This window comes from Sardina pilchardus, chromosome 3 (genome assembly GCF_963854185.1).
Source record: "Sardina pilchardus chromosome 3, fSarPil1.1, whole genome shotgun sequence".
Classification (NCBI taxonomy): domain Eukaryota; kingdom Metazoa; phylum Chordata; class Actinopteri; order Clupeiformes; family Clupeidae; genus Sardina; species Sardina pilchardus.
The window spans coordinates 14,175,437-14,192,936 of record NC_084996.1 but is presented as its reverse complement, the minus strand read 5'-3'; the positions used below and the strand labels follow the sequence as shown (position 1 = coordinate 14,192,936).

At 46.4% G+C, this 17,500-nt stretch overlaps 1 protein-coding gene across 2 annotated transcripts in view; it reads right to left on the bottom strand.

Moving 5' to 3' along the window:
• Window positions 1–17,500, bottom strand: part of LOC134076784 (myosin-10-like) — a 73,159-nt gene that overhangs the window by 35,770 nt on the left and 19,889 nt on the right. For both annotated transcript variants that reach the window (XM_062532002.1, XM_062532001.1), the window contains exon 4: window positions 1,434–1,461. In XM_062532002.1, the coding sequence (XP_062387986.1) occupies window positions 1,434–1,461 (28 nt within the window). The remainder of the gene's footprint in view (window positions 1–1,433; window positions 1,462–17,500) is intronic.

The window sequence follows — 17,500 nt, the reverse complement described above, 5'->3', positions numbered from 1 at the left end:
GCCAAAGTAGGGCATGCTCTCCTCCTCTGAGTCTTTCTGTCTGGGTACAGTGATAACTAGGTGCCAGCCGCTCTCATGTTGGTGACAACGCTATTTAGCCAAGATAGCGCAGTCTGGATCATGAGTATGGTGTGAGACCGCGCCACCAACAGAGGGAAAGGGAGGCCAATCGAGCTCAAGATTTGTACTCAAACAAAAAGCACCACCAGAGGCTGGGCCTACATTCCTTTGTGGCATCGCTGCCCTACCGCCATCTACCTGAGAGAGAAAACACTGAATGAACAAATTAACCCTTGCTCATTGTTTGGTGATGGATGGAGCCTCTGCAGAGAACACGATAGCTTTTTTTTGTTTGCGGTCCCTTTACAAGCTCCACTGACAGCGACGCCAGTGTCAGTGAAATTTGTTTGCTCTGGGCATCGTGTGGTCTGATGACTGGAATGTTGATGAACATCGTACCAGGCCGGCATGTGCGTCAGCGCTTCTCTCGGCCTTCAGGTGGGAGATTCCGCAGGGCAGAGGTCAGCTATGCGTCTGTATCAGGCCCCCCACAGACCAGCGTTCATGGTTCAACAGGAACCTGCTGCTGCCAGGAGGTTTAAGCACGCCGCTTGTAAACAACTTCACCACTTATCTCAGCGGCCTTCGCAGTCAGAATCCGAGCCTGGAAAGCAGACGCAGCCAGACGACTACTACCACCAGACCAGGCAGCTCCCAGGCATAAGCTGCGGTTACATCCTCACACCTTAATCTCACAAGCCGCAGTGGGATGTTTTTCTGTGTTTTCCCTCTTCTAGGATAGCCCGACGCTACACAACCCAGCTCCAAGCCAGGGACCACAGACAGGTTTATTATCCGGCTCGTAAAGCCGCTGCACTCTGCTTATATGTCACAGGCTCTAGTAAAGCCAACAACGAGCTCTAGCTCGCCAGCATCCTCGCATCCCCAGCGCCTCTCACCGCAGGCAGTCTGTGTAGGAGGCCTGTTGGGGGGGGGGCATGGTGTGGGAGTCTCTGGGATGACTGTTAACTGCTTTAGGGAGGCAGATATTCTCATCCTGGCGCACAAATCTCACAGAAAATGGCATATGTTGTTGAAGAGAGGACAGGAGTGAGACCAGACAATGCACAGGGTGTGACTTACAGTATGATGTATGGGGTTTCAGATCACCCATTCAGTTCATTCCCAAACATTCTAATATTATTTCTATGTCCAAAAAGTATTTAAGACCAGTGGCAATTTAAACACCATTCTGTTAGCAACAAAGGGTAACAAAGGGCAAACTCAATTAAGTATGGATGTTATTTCACGAACAAAAGACAAAAAGCAATATGAGTTCTGTGACGTGAAGGAGACAACATAATGATTGTGGTCCCTGTAGCACTAAAACTAAAACAGATTGACTGGAGGGACAATGAGCAGTTGGCACTCACGTGCACAGGATGGATTGGTCCTCTCGATCTGTGAAGGAAACAGAGAGAAGAAGCAGTTAGCACTTTGGCCAACTCCCTTGCGAGAAATGGATGTAGATTAGAGAGAGAGTCATTATGTGCAATAATTCATGGAAATATTCATTTAGGAAACTGCGTGCTTTTGGGTTTTATTTTCTTATTGAGGTAATCTTGAAGAAGATGGATTAAAATCATTAAAATAAAGTGCAGGATGAATAACATCACTGGTCTACAGTGAACAGAATTCTGATTATGTTTATAGAATGTATAATTTTTACCAAACAGGCTACTTCCTTAACACTATTTTAGGTCAGAGCTATTCTCTGAATGGGTGGTCTCTACCCTCGCTGCGCTACAAGAACAAAAAGCCCCCTCCAATATCCACAAACACAGAAGTGAACACAATGAGGCCATTCCTTGCACCTCTTTGGAGCGAATGCTTAAAAGCCACCCCTACTGTATACAGTATGACTGCTCAAGTTGAATTACCCCATTGCACTTTAACAAGTAGAATGATCCGGTGCCTGTGCATAGCCTACATTTTAAAACATTTCACTATTTGTAACTGGTATTTTGGTGCTTTCAAGTTTGCTGAAGTTGGTAATGACACAAACAGGGTTAGATTTATTTAGAATGCTAACCATGGCTGCATGGTTGGTTGAAATAATATGCCTCTACCTACGGAGGGATGAACCCTTCCACAACAGCACTGAGGTCAATTAAAGAAAATCAGTCCGCACAAGTCGCTCCAAAGCCTGTAATCCCATCACTGGAAAGTTTAGTAAACAAAAAGACCAGGGCTCAGAGATCAAACCGAAGCCTGTTGGATATCACACCAGCACACAGCTAGTGTTAAAGCTGTAAGGTCCTCCTCAGCAGCTTGGAACAGATCAGATCAGATCCTGTCCATTCACACAAGTCACTCACTAAACTACTACTTATCTCTAAGATAATTCACTTTTCATTACGACCCACACTGAAACAGATAAATAAAGGGAGAGGAGTGGAAGGCTGGTGGTTTGGCCAGTGTCCCCCCAGCACACAGACACAGACAACACACACACTTCCTTCCTCTGTAGTTTAATCCAGTGTACGCAGTAGAGGAATCAGGTTAAACGAGTATTAAGCTTACATGTACTTTCAGAGCTATTTGTCTGTGTGTGTGTCTCTCTCTCTCTGTGTGTGACTGTCTGTGTCTGTCAAGGGGATACATAGAATATTATCTTAAAAATCAAGGATGCTAGAATTGTGCTTGTGAATGAGCTAAAGCAGGGTCATTTGAGAGAACCATTAAGCACACACGCACGCACACACACACACACACACACACAGATCTCTCTCTCTCTGGCCCTTGGCCTCTCTCTTTCCGTCTCTCTTCCTCTCCCTCTATGCCAGTGACACCTGATCCAATCAATGAGCGGGACATGCAGTCCTCTCCACCGGGGCCGCGGAACAGGACAGATGGAGGAGTCCAAGTCTCACTGCTTCAGTACTGTGCTCTCCACAGATCCGTTCTTCTGCACATCTACAAGACTACTGATGGTGACTGGCAGCAACCACTGACTCAACTAGTGCCCTGTCTACTACTGGAAAATGATAATAGCTGTTAGCTGATAACAATAGTTATAATTAGCATATACTATAATAATTATAATCAGTTGTATGCATAATAGAATAATAATCAGTATGATCATTTCTTTATCAGTGCAAGCAGGAGTCGTACTTTCGCTTCTCCAGGGAATAAGTCAAAAAGAAAGACAGCTGGTCCCGAGACATACAGTACAGTAGTAGACCACCACCTCTGATGAGTCTGGAAATCCCCCAGCTCCGAGTTACCTCTGAGCCAAGGTCAACAGCCAGCTATACCAAGTGATCTTATCCTGTAGGTACTACATGAGGTCAAGTATATATGAGGGGAATTCCAGCTGTAGATTCCTCTGGGCAGGCGAGAGATTGACGGGGCCGAGCAGATGACAGATATGTGAAGAGGTGGCATAGTCTATGCACAGGGCGCTCACAAGCGAGGAATCTCACAAGAGGGACAAAAGTTGGCCCTGGCAGTGTTTCAACACCACAAAGCTGTCTTTATATGGAGCAGGACCAAGCCGGAGACCCTCTGGAACCTGGGTGGAATGAGAATGTTTCTTGGCTGCGGCTGATAAGTCGCTGATAGCAGGAAGGTGGCCAAAGAAAACAACCTGAGCCCTGGGTGGGTGTCAGTTTGTTTTTTTAAGTAGGGGACCAAGTTAACCGTCAGTGGGGTATATTTGGAGACTGGAAGCACAGACAAGTTGACATCATCTTTGATAGAGCTTCAGTTGAGGTGGGTGTGAGGGGTTGACCCAAGTTGACGTGTAGAAATTGGTCATCCCAGCTGCTTAGAGGAGTCAAGCTAGTCACTAAAATTTCACTTGCGCTTGATGGGGCATGTTTGTGGTAGAAGCATAAATGGTCTCAAGTTAGGATTAAAATGGGCGAGTATTCTTCAGACCACAAGAAAAATCCAATAATCCCCTGTAAGCAACCCTCATTTCCATTTAGGGGTAGAAGAAACATGCTCGTGCTCGACAAAATAAAGCACGACATGAGGGAGATAGTAAAAAAAATGATCTAAAGCATTCTTAGACAATTCAGAAAGCTGAGGAATCCTCATCTGTTTTATGTCTGTTCAAACCTCCTCACATGCTCTCCAGATCTTGGCAGAGGAGGCTGCAAAACAATCCCAGCGGTGTGCAGGGGAGTTAGTTACACGTGTGGTTTGGGTCTCCACTGCGACAGTTGCGCAGAAACAGGGATGAGAGCAAAGGGGGGTCAGGTTGGGGTTCAGGACGCTGGTTATAGAAGAGAGGAATTTGTTGTGTCACATTAAAATATGGCTGCCCCACTAGATCTCGGTGGCAGGAGGTCGGAGTGCAGTAATCAGGCTCCGTCTCCAGCTGAGCACGCGTCGCCCGCTGAACCGGCAGCCCTGCAGACGCCCGTAAATCTACCCGGGAGTTAGTGTTGCCAGGAGCGAGACCCTGGAGAGGGAGAAAGAGAGAGAGAGAGAGGGAGAGAGAGAAGAGGGGGAAACAGATCCATTCTGCCTCCGCCAGGACGGATCCCCCTGTTCAGGAATAGCACTTTCTCCATTTACAGGCGGGTGTGCAGTCGGAGCGTGTTGTGGCAAGTTGCGAGCCATTTGTTTGGGTTTTGCAGACATGGGAAAATACATTATCCCCTTACAATGCTGGAGGATGGCCCGACTAGCTATGTTACAGGATACTCCATCGAGCAAAGTTCCAGCTCTTCCACATCACACAGCAGCAGGCATGCAAACTGGTCAGGGGTGAAAAAGGTGAGACTCTTCTCCGACCCCGCCCCCCCCCCCCCCCCCCCCCCCCGAAAAAAAAAAAAAAAAAAAAAAACATGGAAACAAATCTTCCAAAGTGTGAGGGACCCGCTTTCATTCTTTCTTTCTTTCTCTGTGCTTATGTACTTATTATGTATTTATTACACATTTCTGATGATTTCATAGGCCTAATGGACACTTAAACTATCAGAATAAGGACAAGTCTGAATATTTCTTGGACCAAACCAGGTAATCAATAATCTTGCTTGAGACACACACTATTTCAAACTAATATTATTAGGCCTATATAAAATAGGGTAGGCTTTAATTTTTCAAATTGTTTTAAAACGTTTTAATATGCAGCCTAGGCTACTACATATTGTGTTTTCTAGGCTATATTGTGCTAGTGTGTTTAACAAACCAATAAAGTTATGTGAACTGTCTTCATATTACATGTTAAACTGTAGGCTACCTGTAGGCGCAGACTAGGCTACTGATCAGGGTCCTCCTGTAACTCGACAATCAAATGTAAATTTAATTTACGCATGGCTTACGAACTCGTAATGATCCGGGTGTTAATGAAAATTGTTGCAAGTCACACACATAACTCAAACGGTTACGTGCGTTACGTGTGGTCTGAAGCAGTCGCAACTTTTTTGGCTACGTTACTATAGCGAATCATTTGAGTTGCATATCTTTTGCGTAGGCTTTGCGTAAGGTCTATGCGCAGTGTGCTTCGCGTAACAGGGCCCACTTTTCTAAAAGACAGCATTATCATGTCAATCAACTACGTCTCTGGACAAAACGAACCAGCCCAGTTTATGAGCATTTAATTCAACTGTCACATTAGCCTTTGATATACTGATAAAGTCTGCCTATTTGCTTCACCTTTTGCCGATCTAGATGGTTCAAACTGCACGCATTCTTCATCAAAATAACTCGTTATGTCTACATGTTTGTCTAATTTCGCTAAACTTTCATCATTAGAAGAAAACAACCTATGCTATGTTGCTACTCTAATCTCAGCATCTCTTCTCGCCAGAATCACTATATTCCACCTGACATCTCAGACGCATATATCTGCGCTCACAACAGAGGCTATACTTGGCGTGCGCATTCTGTTCGCGTTGCGTCTTTGTCAACAATTCGCTTCCACTAATGTTTATTAAACGCATAGGGGCTACATTCACGCATCCCTTGCCGATCAGACACGTTTTAAATGCGGCTAGAACACCTCAAGATGCGTTAGCGTCTGCGCATGATTTCTAAACTCCGTTGTAAATTCAATTCACCTTGACCCCCCCCCCCCCCCCCCCCCAAATATTTTCTCATCGGATCTGCACGAACCATGTAAGTCACCTATTTTTGATTCAAAACGGCGAATTTCGCCGAAAGGTGAGGAGTTTGCATGCCTGCAGCAGAGAGAGGAAAAGAGAGTTAAGACCTTCTGCAATCCAGCCGCTGAACTCCAGCCCTCTCCCACAGGGTGACCTTTTCATCTCATCCACTGTTGTCTCTTTCTGTCTCGTGTCAAAGTGTGTGTGAAACAGAGAGCGGGGGGATAGCTGGTTTGTGTGCTGCATTCGCAGGACCCCACTATGTGAGGTCATCTCTGGGGTGACAACTAATGGTTCTGCCCACCTGTCTCAGGCTTTCTGTCTTGATGTTATTACAGCAATGCATCTCGATCATTCACACACACACACACACACACACACACACACACACACACACACACACATTAATCACAACCACGGACATCAGTAGACGGCATAAGAGGACAAGGGTCTCTTGGCTGCCAAAGACTGACTGCCTTATTTATCAGCAATGACAGCAGCAGACATCAGAGTAAGCAATCTGTGTGTTATTCGGAGTGACTTTGCAGAAAAACCTGTGAATGGCAAACTGAAATGCCAACCCTCCTCATCGCTCATTCATACGGTACGGTTGCCTCATATATAGTGGGCAGAGGAATGCAGTGGACCCACCCAGCCATAGACTTGTCATGAAGGAAGCACTGTTTCCTAAACAAAGAGCTGTAGTACATTTCACTAAGTATGAAGCCTTTTCCCAAAACATGAAGAGCAGTGATCATTTTTTAAATGACTAGAGAAAGAAACCCTGTCATGTTCTCACACAGAGAGATCTAGACACTCCAAAACACACTGTCTCCCTAAACACACATTTGCAGTCTCATTTAGACACACACACACACACACACGACTGCATCCAATTCCTCTTATTTGATGACAGCGGTGGGAAAAGCAGCTGAGTAAATGGGGCTGCTCTGGCTCGCCTCCTCCTGACACTTCCCAGCAGGACTGCAGAGAGGCTCACAGCTGAGCAGGTCAAAGCCAGACGAGCCAAGCTCACACCGTAAGTCCACTCGACTCCTCTCATAAAACATTCCCTCTGCCTCAGACTATGTGACCGACCGTCACTCTCAGAAGTCGGAGATGGAGTGGACCAGCAGGCCTGTTCATCTTTCAATTTGGACGGTGGACCGTATTGAGTCTGCAAAGGCCAGCAGTAGTGCGCTACAGTATTAAACTGATTCACTGCTTCAGTCAGAAGTCTGGAATAAGAACAATGCAACTCTGTGGAGAACAGAGGAAGGTGGGGGGAGTGGTGGGAGCCCAGCGCTGACTGACTGACCTGTTTTGGGGCACTGGGAGCCACCGATGACAGCGGAATGACTGGGAGCTGACCAGCAACGTCTCAACAGGGTTGTGTGTGTGTGTGTGGGGGGGGGGGTCGAAAGCAGCAATCAGTCACGCTGACTGCCACTCGTTAGTCAGCAGTCTGACAGGTTGAGCTCACTTTGAGGGAGTGAACTCATACGTACAGAATTATAGGATACGCAGGCTATAATATTCCGTTCCATGCCCACCTCAGTCAAGCTCCCGCCGCATCATCGCTCAAATCTCTCAGTACTACTCACTGCTCAATGGAATTCCTCAACAGAATTGAATCTGACAAAAGAATCTCAGTCATGTGTTCCATTCATCTCACTGCTCTTACTCATGGCGTGGTAAATAGAATGGGTTTAGCCCCCCCTGTCCTCCCTGGCTAGGGAGACCATAATCAAGCTTTGGACCTCAGGAACCCAACAGGCCATCAAAGGAACTACAGCGGAGGCAGGGCTACTGAGCACGCTCAGTCCGGCTTAGCTCGGTCCCTTGTGAAATGCATATCAAAGACGCTCATTTTCCACGGGCCAGTGAATCCTGCACGCCCCCTGGGTGAGGAGCTGGGCTCAGCCTGGAGTTGGCTTCATGTGTCAATAAGTCATACCCAGAAACACAAGGCTGTGTGAGGTGAGGTGAGGTGGGATGGGGTGGGGTGGGTGGTTCATTTTAATCCCAAATTTTTCCAGACATGAAAATGATCAGAATCATGTATCTTGATAATTCATACAATTTCATGTTTAATGGCACAGTAGCAAGATTTTTCGGTCACAATTGTGACCAGTGGGATTAGCGGAATGATGTTAACTAGAGTGATTGGAATGATTGCAAACATAAGAGAAATGACATAAAATTGGAAAAGGAAAATGTTCAATTACTGTAGATCTAATAGAGCACTTGGTATGCAATGGTTGCTTCTTTTTAAAAAATTATCTGGGGAATTGAGATCTCCCGATAAGATATCAGGAAATGACAAGATGCTGTTTCAATGGATGAGTAAATGAGTCTTGATTTCACCATTCATGTGAGTCAGCTGGCAGAGTAAGGTGCTAACAACAACACAAACATGGTATTTTCAACCTTCATGAAGCTCACATACAGAGAAAATGCAGGTTATGCATTCCTTGCACTGAAATTTTATTTGGATGAAGGCATCTTTGAAGAGACCTTCAGAGACTAAACGTAAATGTCTTCATCTCTGGGCAAGAGAACAAGAAGTCCGCACACCAGAAAATGTTCCTCAGGTTTTTTTAATGGCAAATCACCACGTGTAACGTTTCGGGCCCTAGCCCTTCATCATCATTTTCTGGTGTTCGGACTTCTTGTTCTCTTAACATTTGCTTGTCTGTCCAGCACGCAGCTTTTTTTTTATCGCTTTATGGATATGCGTGCGGTACTCTTTTGCATTCATGTCTGGGCAACACTTAAATCAGTGAGCTAAGAATGGCAGCGCCTCTCCTGGTGGAGGCGGAGGGCTGGTGAGGGAAGGGTGTTGGAGGAGCTGGGAGAGGCCATCCACCCCCACATCCCTCACAATGAGCTCAGTGTGACAGCGAGACCACTGGCTCTTCGCCAGGCTCCGCTATTGACTTCTAATGCCTGGAATTACCAGGAAGCAATGAAGTGTGAACAATCACTCCAGACTCTAATAATCGCCCACAGATGCTGCCCAGTGGTCAAAGGGGACAAAGACGGTGCTGAAGTGGGCGGCTGGTTGAGAAAAGAAGAGAGACTCAAAGACGGACTTGCACAGCGTCTGAAAAGCAAGAGACCACGGAACCCACTAGAGAACCAGAGAGAGAACCAGCTGGACCTCACACGGCCCCCACGGAACCTCCATGCACTCTTCATTGTTCCATGCAGATTATGCAGAACTAGCTTGTACCTCATCTAAATTGGTATTGCATGGTATTCCATTATCAAATTAGAAACTAAGAAGACACTGTAGACATAATACGCCTGGAATACAATTAGCAATTAGCTCATTAAATTCCATTAAAATTAAATGAATTAAATTCAGAATTCACTACACAGTAATGACTACATCAAAAACAGTCCTGGCTGTTCTAATGACAGACTGATCCAGACACAGTCAGAACACTGAGTTCTTTGGCAGAGGGACCCTATAAAATCATCAGTGTCTGACTCTCGTGATGCACTATGGTCTATGGCACAGCATAATAAATCAAGGATGGCCAACATCTTGTGTCTCTCCGAGTCTGAATCTGTCTGGGTTTTGAGGGCATATAAAGAGTAGCATTATTCTCTTACTCTTGTGCCAAGTAAATCAAACTGTGTCACAAGACACTCTGCCGGTACAGTTAACTCGGGCTAACTATTGCAAATGCTGCCTTCTCCCTGTTGGACCATTCTGATGTTTGAGCCTGTGTCTGTTGTGGTCTCCATGACCATAGCCCATCATGGTATGCAGGATATTTTTCCAACTTGGTTGCCACGGATTGAAGGATACAGGCCAAATAATGTGTTCATCCGTTCTCTACTCCCACTGTCTAAGCCCTCTTCACTACTAATTGATATTTTAAGAATATTATGTCATTGATTATGAATGCTGTCAAAAAAAGAAAAAATACTTGCAAAAACCCTCATGACCAGCTTGCTGATGAGAATCTGTTACAATGAGTTCCATCATTCCTCATCTCTCACTCTCTCTCTCCTCATTCATTAATCAAACATGTCCTCTCCATCTCTCTGGCAGCCAAAAGGCAAGACATAGCCACACACATTCCCTTCTTGTCCAACTGTGGCAAAGAGACAAAATATTATTCATACTGTTCAACAAAGTAGAAAAGAACCTAATCAAAAGCCCTTTCCTGCCCACAAGCCCCAAATTCAGCCACAGTCTGATTTTTCCACCTCTGATTGCCTCAGCTTTGCTTCAGTGGGACTCTGTTTGGAACATGGAGCAGGAATGTGATGCTGTTAAATATGAAAAGGGGGTTTAGGGGGAGAAACCATTCCAAATGAGCTTTGATTATTTGCAAAACAACTCAGAGTTGTTATCTTTCTAAAACCCATGACGTTTTCACATGATTTCAAGAGTTTAAAGTGGTTATTTTTGTCCAACATTATGATTCTCATATCGAGATAAAGAGTGCAGAGCCATGTTTGCAACCCCAGCTCAGCATAGCCTAACTCTGAAGAACAGAGAGAGAGACTCAACAAAGACAGGTAATGTGGAAAGGTAATCACATCCTGTTCATTTATATGATAATCCAATTCCAATTCTATGCTCACATTTTAATGCATTGCATGCATACAAACACACACACACACACATGCACATGAACGCATGCACGCACGCACACACGCACGTACGCACACGCACACACACACACACACACACACACACACACACACACACACACACACACACACACACGCACACACGCACGCACGCACACAAGCACACACGCACGCACACACGCACACACACAGTTGAGGCTGTGTGTGGCAGGAAGCGTACGGGCACTCAAGCGCTGCTGGAGATCTGCGCTGCGCTAATCATTTATCCGCCCAGACGGATTAATCTGCTCATTCCCGGCATTCCAGGCCCCGTCTCTGCCAGCCCCCAAAACCAGCACCCCTCCGCCAAACCCTGCCCCCCACCCATCCCATCCTCCACTCCTCGTGCTCCTCATCTTCTCCACACTGGGCCCAAAGAATAAAACATATCTGTTGCTGTCTTTTTTTTCTATCTATACCCCATACACATACATACATACACAAGGAGCAATGATGGTGCCAACCCCATAATGTATGCAAATGATATGGGTTGGAATGTTCACATTGCCTAGCTGTGTAGCTACTAGATCCTCCAGCATACAAGCACTTTTAAGTTAACAAAACTGGAATATTAAAGGGTTTGTGTTGAAGCCATTTAACTCACATTTCAAGAGCACATTTAACTCCATAACAGATTAAGTATGTATCAGTGCATCAGATACACCAATCAAGGTCATCACAGACAAACACAAATGCTCAGTGTCATGGTAACCATTGTCCTAGGTTGAATAATGGGAACCTATCCCCCACCCCTTAACAAACACAGCCTACTCTGCAAGGTGAAATTAACAGACTTCAACAGAGTGAAGACTTGTTGTTACTGTAGTGTGGTTAATAAGAAAGAAGGGCCCTAGTGGGGACCTGACAGACAACTCCACAATGCTCTGCTTCGCCACGCCTGTTGCTGCCACTGCTGACGGGCAAAGTTAATCGCACTGTCCTCCAGAACCACTTATCGCCGGCGGAAACAACAGCCTAAGTGTGAGGTCCCTACGGCCCCTCCCCTCCCTCCGCCGTCTGGAGTCTGTCAGGTCCTTTCTCCCCGATAGTGGAAAGACTGTGTGTTTCTGTGTGTGTGTGTGTGCGTGTGTGTGTGTGTATATATGTATGATGTGTGTGTGTGCGTGCGTGCGGGCGTGCGTGTGTGTGTGTGTGTGAGAGAGATTATGTTCATGGCCGACAGCAGGTCCTGCACAGTGTCACTGTCACCTTTAACAACATCCTTTGGCTGCCGTGGAGGGCATAAATGCTCCCAGCCTCACCGTCTGTGTATGAAACCATTCATCCTGCATCGATTAAGCTGTCAACCAGTAGACCTGCGCCGTCACCATTCATAGAAGCTACTTCTAAGAGTCGCTTTATGGATCTGTCCTCTACAAAAACATCCTTCAGTAGGACAAAAAAAAATCTAGACAATCAGTGTACTCTAGGAACATGGCTTAGTGACAAGTTAACTCAGAGTAAGTGGTAATAGAAGCAGAGGATCTTTGATAGAAGAGTCCTATGGCTTTGCTCTGCTAGGAGAATGAGCCCATAGGGCAATTCTGGTTTATCACTAAACCCCGTTCCTGGAATACCCCCAAGAAGCACAGCACAGAAAAACAAAGCTGGTGCTGGTTGGCATGGAGACCTGTTGCCAGTGCAACCAAGGGAATCTGAGTCGTCATCGTTCCCCCCCCCCCCCCCTCCCTCTCCCCGACCTACACAGGGGTGCAGGGTGTGGTACATTCCACTGATGTCACAGAGGGGAGTGGGGGGGCAACCCTGGAATCCTGGCCACGGCAACTGGCCGCGGGCGAGCTTAGGGACGAGGACTGGGGTGGGGGCTCAGACACAATGACCCACAGACAGCAGGGGCCTGGGTGCCACAGCAGTTAGGTGTCGTGTTTCTGGGCGTGTATACGGCATGTGGGACTGGTGGTGTGGGGCAAGAACATGGAAGCAATGGCAGTCCAGCTCTCTCACTCACTCACTCTCTCTCTCTCTCTCTCTCTCTCTCTCTCTCTCTCTCTCTCTCACACACACACACACACACACATATTCAGACATATATGAATTATGGTTGTATATCTAGTATTTGCTTATTTTCATTAGGCTATTGATCATTGATATTACATTGACATTATTGCTCAATATTGCCATTTTCCTGTCATTTTAAAAAACTGTTCACTGTTTATTTCTAACCATTGTGCTGTTTTTATTTGTCACTTTGACTTTGGACCCATAACCATTCTCACGTGTTCACAGACACAGATACACACACACACACACACACACACACACACACACACACACACACACACACACACACACACACACACACACACACACACACACACACACATACTCACACGTATAGACATAGACACACAAGCACACAGTCATACACTCACACACTGATTTATGGATCCCAAGAGCTCGATTAACTCTCTCCTGTCTTGGCCTTGAGTACATGGGAGTGGTTTTCACACCAAGAGTTTCAAGATTGGGGCCATGTGCTTTCCATCAAAGAGCCACAGAAACATGGTCTCTCTCACACACACACACTTCACTCAATTACAAAAAAATACAGATCCCTGGTTCCACATCCTTTACACTCACCAATTACAACTAGCTGATTGTTTGCTTGTAGCCCGAGGCGATGGAAACAGGCCTCCCATTCCCCAGCCTAAACACACTGAGAGTGTCTGAGAGCCAGGCCACGAGAGAGCCTGTCAAAGCCCATAAAGCAGCCAGCCCCAGGTCAACCTGGGCGGAGCATGCATGGGAGAGGGAGAGTGTGTTCCCGTGTGTGATAACTGCAACTGTAAAATGTAACGGTACGATAACTGTGACAAGATATAACCGTTTTTTACAGGTCACACCATATGTTTCTGATTATGTCAGTGTGTTAGTGAGAAAGTGGAATAGAGCATTATGTCCAATATTCTGATATGTGGTTTAATGCTCTGCATTAAGCCCAATATTCCAATGGGTGGGTCAATGTTTTGTCTTTCTCGCTAGTTTGTCACTTTGACACTAAAAGTTACTTATTTGTTGTCTGTTTCGCATCAACAGCCATTGATTGGGGTAGACTGGATAGCCCCAGCCCCGTTACTGTATGATTATCTATCCTTTGTTGTTGAGTACTTACAGTAAACCCCTGTATAATTCTGTGTCAAGTCAGAGATGCATATTCTGGAGAACATTGTACTTCATGCGTGTGTCTCTATAGCCGAATTAAACTCTGCATCTTGATTGTACTTCTTTGTGACTGGATCTCGTGTCTCACTTTGGTATACAATTTTTTTACCGACAGAGTTCAACTGTTAGCCACAGTTTGTCACTATGGCAATTATACTGTAGTCTACAGTAGAAATGATGACATTAATTGTGCAATATGATCCTCATAGCTTCGCAACAACATCATGTATTACTTCGACGTACAATCTCTTCTTCTAATTGAATACTGTACTCATAAACATAAGAAGGTGTGTGCGTCTGTGTCTGTGTGTATGTCTGTGTTATGGCAAGAGGTGGAGGCATCCTGTGTTATTCATATGGGCTGTGCTGTCTCAGACTTGGCTACCATGGGAACAGGAGGCAGTGAGGCTGGGACTCGTTCCAGACGCCTCATGGACCCGTTTGGCTCAGGCGAGATGCTGCAGGTGTGCTGGAGTGACTCTGATGCAAAGCAGGAGCAGTGAACACAGTCACTCACACTCACAAAACAATTTACACACACCAAACCACACCTCTAACAAGTATATAGTACTATACTACTGTAGTATACAGTACCTGCTCACAACGTTAGCCGTTCAAACTACAAACATATTCTCGCACACGCTCCCTCGCATTGTGCATGAAGCAACAAAACACTTTGTGCTCTTGCACAAAGTGAATTTACTTGCTCATAAATTCACTCAAAGACTCATTGATTACGCTAACACACACACACACACACACACACACACACACACACAAACACACAATGTTTGCGAGACACAATGTTCTCTCTGGTCCACTGAGCACAGAGGATCTCTGCCAGGCACCAGAACACCAGAACACCAGCACCAGCAGTAACAGCAGGAGTAGATCACAGGGTGGCCTGAATTCCCCCTTCCCTGTTATGAGAATCATCCATCTCTGCTGGTGCCCCTCCCAGGGACTGGCGCTCCCAAATCATTAGGGCACACTCTGAGTCCTTCACAAACACGCACACACCCATCTCCCCCAACACACACACACAACACACACACACACACACACGTAAACACGCACACACACACACACACACACACACACACACACACACACACATAAACACGCACACACACACACACACACACACACATATGAAAGAGAGAAAGAGAGAACGAGGGAATAGGAGGGTGAGGGGCTGTACTGAATGACAATGAGAGAATGAATAAACAAAAGTGTGTGAAACAATGAATGCTCAAATGAAAGACTGTCTGAATGATGGAATGAATTCAAGTGAGCAATGAATGAATTTGCTCAGTCTATGAATGAATTCACTCAGAATGAATGAATGAATGAATGAATGAATGAATTCACAAAAGCTAATCTTTTGCCATTCCTGCCATTACTTACTGCAAGAGCATGCTGAGCCCGGCCTCCAAACAGCTTATGCTTCAGAGGAGCCCTGCATGTTTACACACACATCTGCCAACTGAGCATATGACCACACAGCCTCCCATGCTCCCCGCCACAAGGCCTGCAGAGTACTCATCAGCTCAGGTAACCTTGCCCACAATCCCACTGAGGATGGGTGCGGCTGTGGAGGTCAAAGGTCACTAAAATGTGTGTGTGTGTGTGTGTGTGTGTGTGTGCGCAAGACTCCCTTCCGCACAGGCTGTTTGCAAGCACAACTGCAGAAGCACACATGGCAGTGTTTAGTGGAGCACTTAAGCCTGCTCCAGTCAGTGCTTTTGTCCGGGGGAAGTTAAAATTAGCCCCTCACCACCACCCTGCTGGGCACTGCCCCCTCTACAGCCAATGAGGACAGGAGAGGGAGAAAGGGAGAATGAAAGAGGGAGAGATAGAGGGGTAAGGTAAATAGACAAAGAGAGAGAGAGAGAGATGGAGTGAATGAGAGAGAGTGAGAGTGAGAGAACGAGTGAGTGAGAGAGAGGGAGAGTGTGAGAGATATGACGGAAAGTATTTGGCGATCTAATCGATGGCAGATGGGTGGATTTGGCGCACAGTGGCTCTTTGTGAGGAGCGGGCAGAGGCTCCTGCCTCCACTCGCCAACACCATTCTCCCTGACCTCACAAGCATTAGCGCAATGTCAGGGAACGAGGTGAGTGTATGAATATCTATGTGTGTGTGTGTGTGTGTGTGTGTGTGTGTGTATATGTGTGTGTGTGTGTGTGTGTGTGTGTGTGTGTATATGTGTGTGTGTATGTATATGTGTGTGTGTGTGTGTGTGTGTGTGTGTGTGTGTGTGTGTGTGTGTGTGTGCATGTGGTTTAAACAAGGAGACATCCTCCAAAGTAATTCATGTGGGTGCTTGGCTGCCATGGGAACAGGAGGCAGTAAGGCAGCGCATTAGGACCGGCTCCAGAGCCGTCATGGACCAGACAGACACGGGGGTTTCCAAGACTGAGGGTACATGTGTGCATGTATGAGTATTTTTTTGAGAGTTTCGTTTATATACCCCTTCCTCACACACATCTCAAGGTCATCGAAGGGTCATGTCATGGCACAATTGCACGCTTCAAGTTCGGCAGACAGATGAGGCCCATGCCAGAGACTGAAGATAGACACCCCACCAGATTCATGCATGAGGTTCACACTCCACACACATCACGGATGGTTGCAACGCTGACGGCAAGGTGAAACACAACCTACGGCTGGTCCCCTAACATCCTGTTCCCCAACAGAGACAAAGGTCAGAGGTCAGATGATCTCAGAGAGAGCGCCATCACCTTGCAGTGAGACATAACAAAGTGCACAGTGGAAGACCTTATTAAAGTATCCAAGGTCTTACGGAGCAGGAGTATCCACACATCAGTTGGTTCTGGAAATGTAAATGCTGTCATGATGAGTCTAACGTTACTAAAATATCAACACTGCAGACTGCAGAAAAATATTGTTTCCACAAGCACATTTAGTGACTGACTAACACGTTGCCTACGTGGCCTATTATGTTGCTTCAACTGAAGCAATACCGAAGCTGTATTTTTAACTGTACTGTATGAGTTGACAACAAGAGAGACCTGACATCCTTTTTTAAGCCATGTCTGTGATCTCTATCAAGATTTGGCTGAAAGAAAACCCCAGCAAAATCCATTGGCCACCATCCTCTGGAGTGCAAGGAAACCTTGAGATTCCATCTAGAAGGCTGACTGGCAGTTCCGGGGGAAAAAAAAGAGGGGGTGAGAAGAACGTCCGTCCCCACTCGCCGTGGGACTCCGACGCGGAGAGGAGTGGACAGCGTCTGGTAAGGGCTGCGCTGGACGCGTGTGCCAAAGCAAACACAGACAGCGGGGACTTCGGCTACTTCCCAAAGACTCTTAAATAAAAAAAAAAATGAAAAAAAGTCTGAGGGATGAAGGAGAAACAGGGCCTTCAGGGTATTCAGAGAGAGCCTTTGTTCTCTCCTCGCTGCTTCTGTCATCCCTTCTTCAGATGAGAGGCTGAGACAGAGGCATGCGAGGGGAGGCAGGGAGGAGGTAGGCAGGGAGCGGCGGTGTGGGATGAGTGAGTGGGAGCAGCAGAGACATCC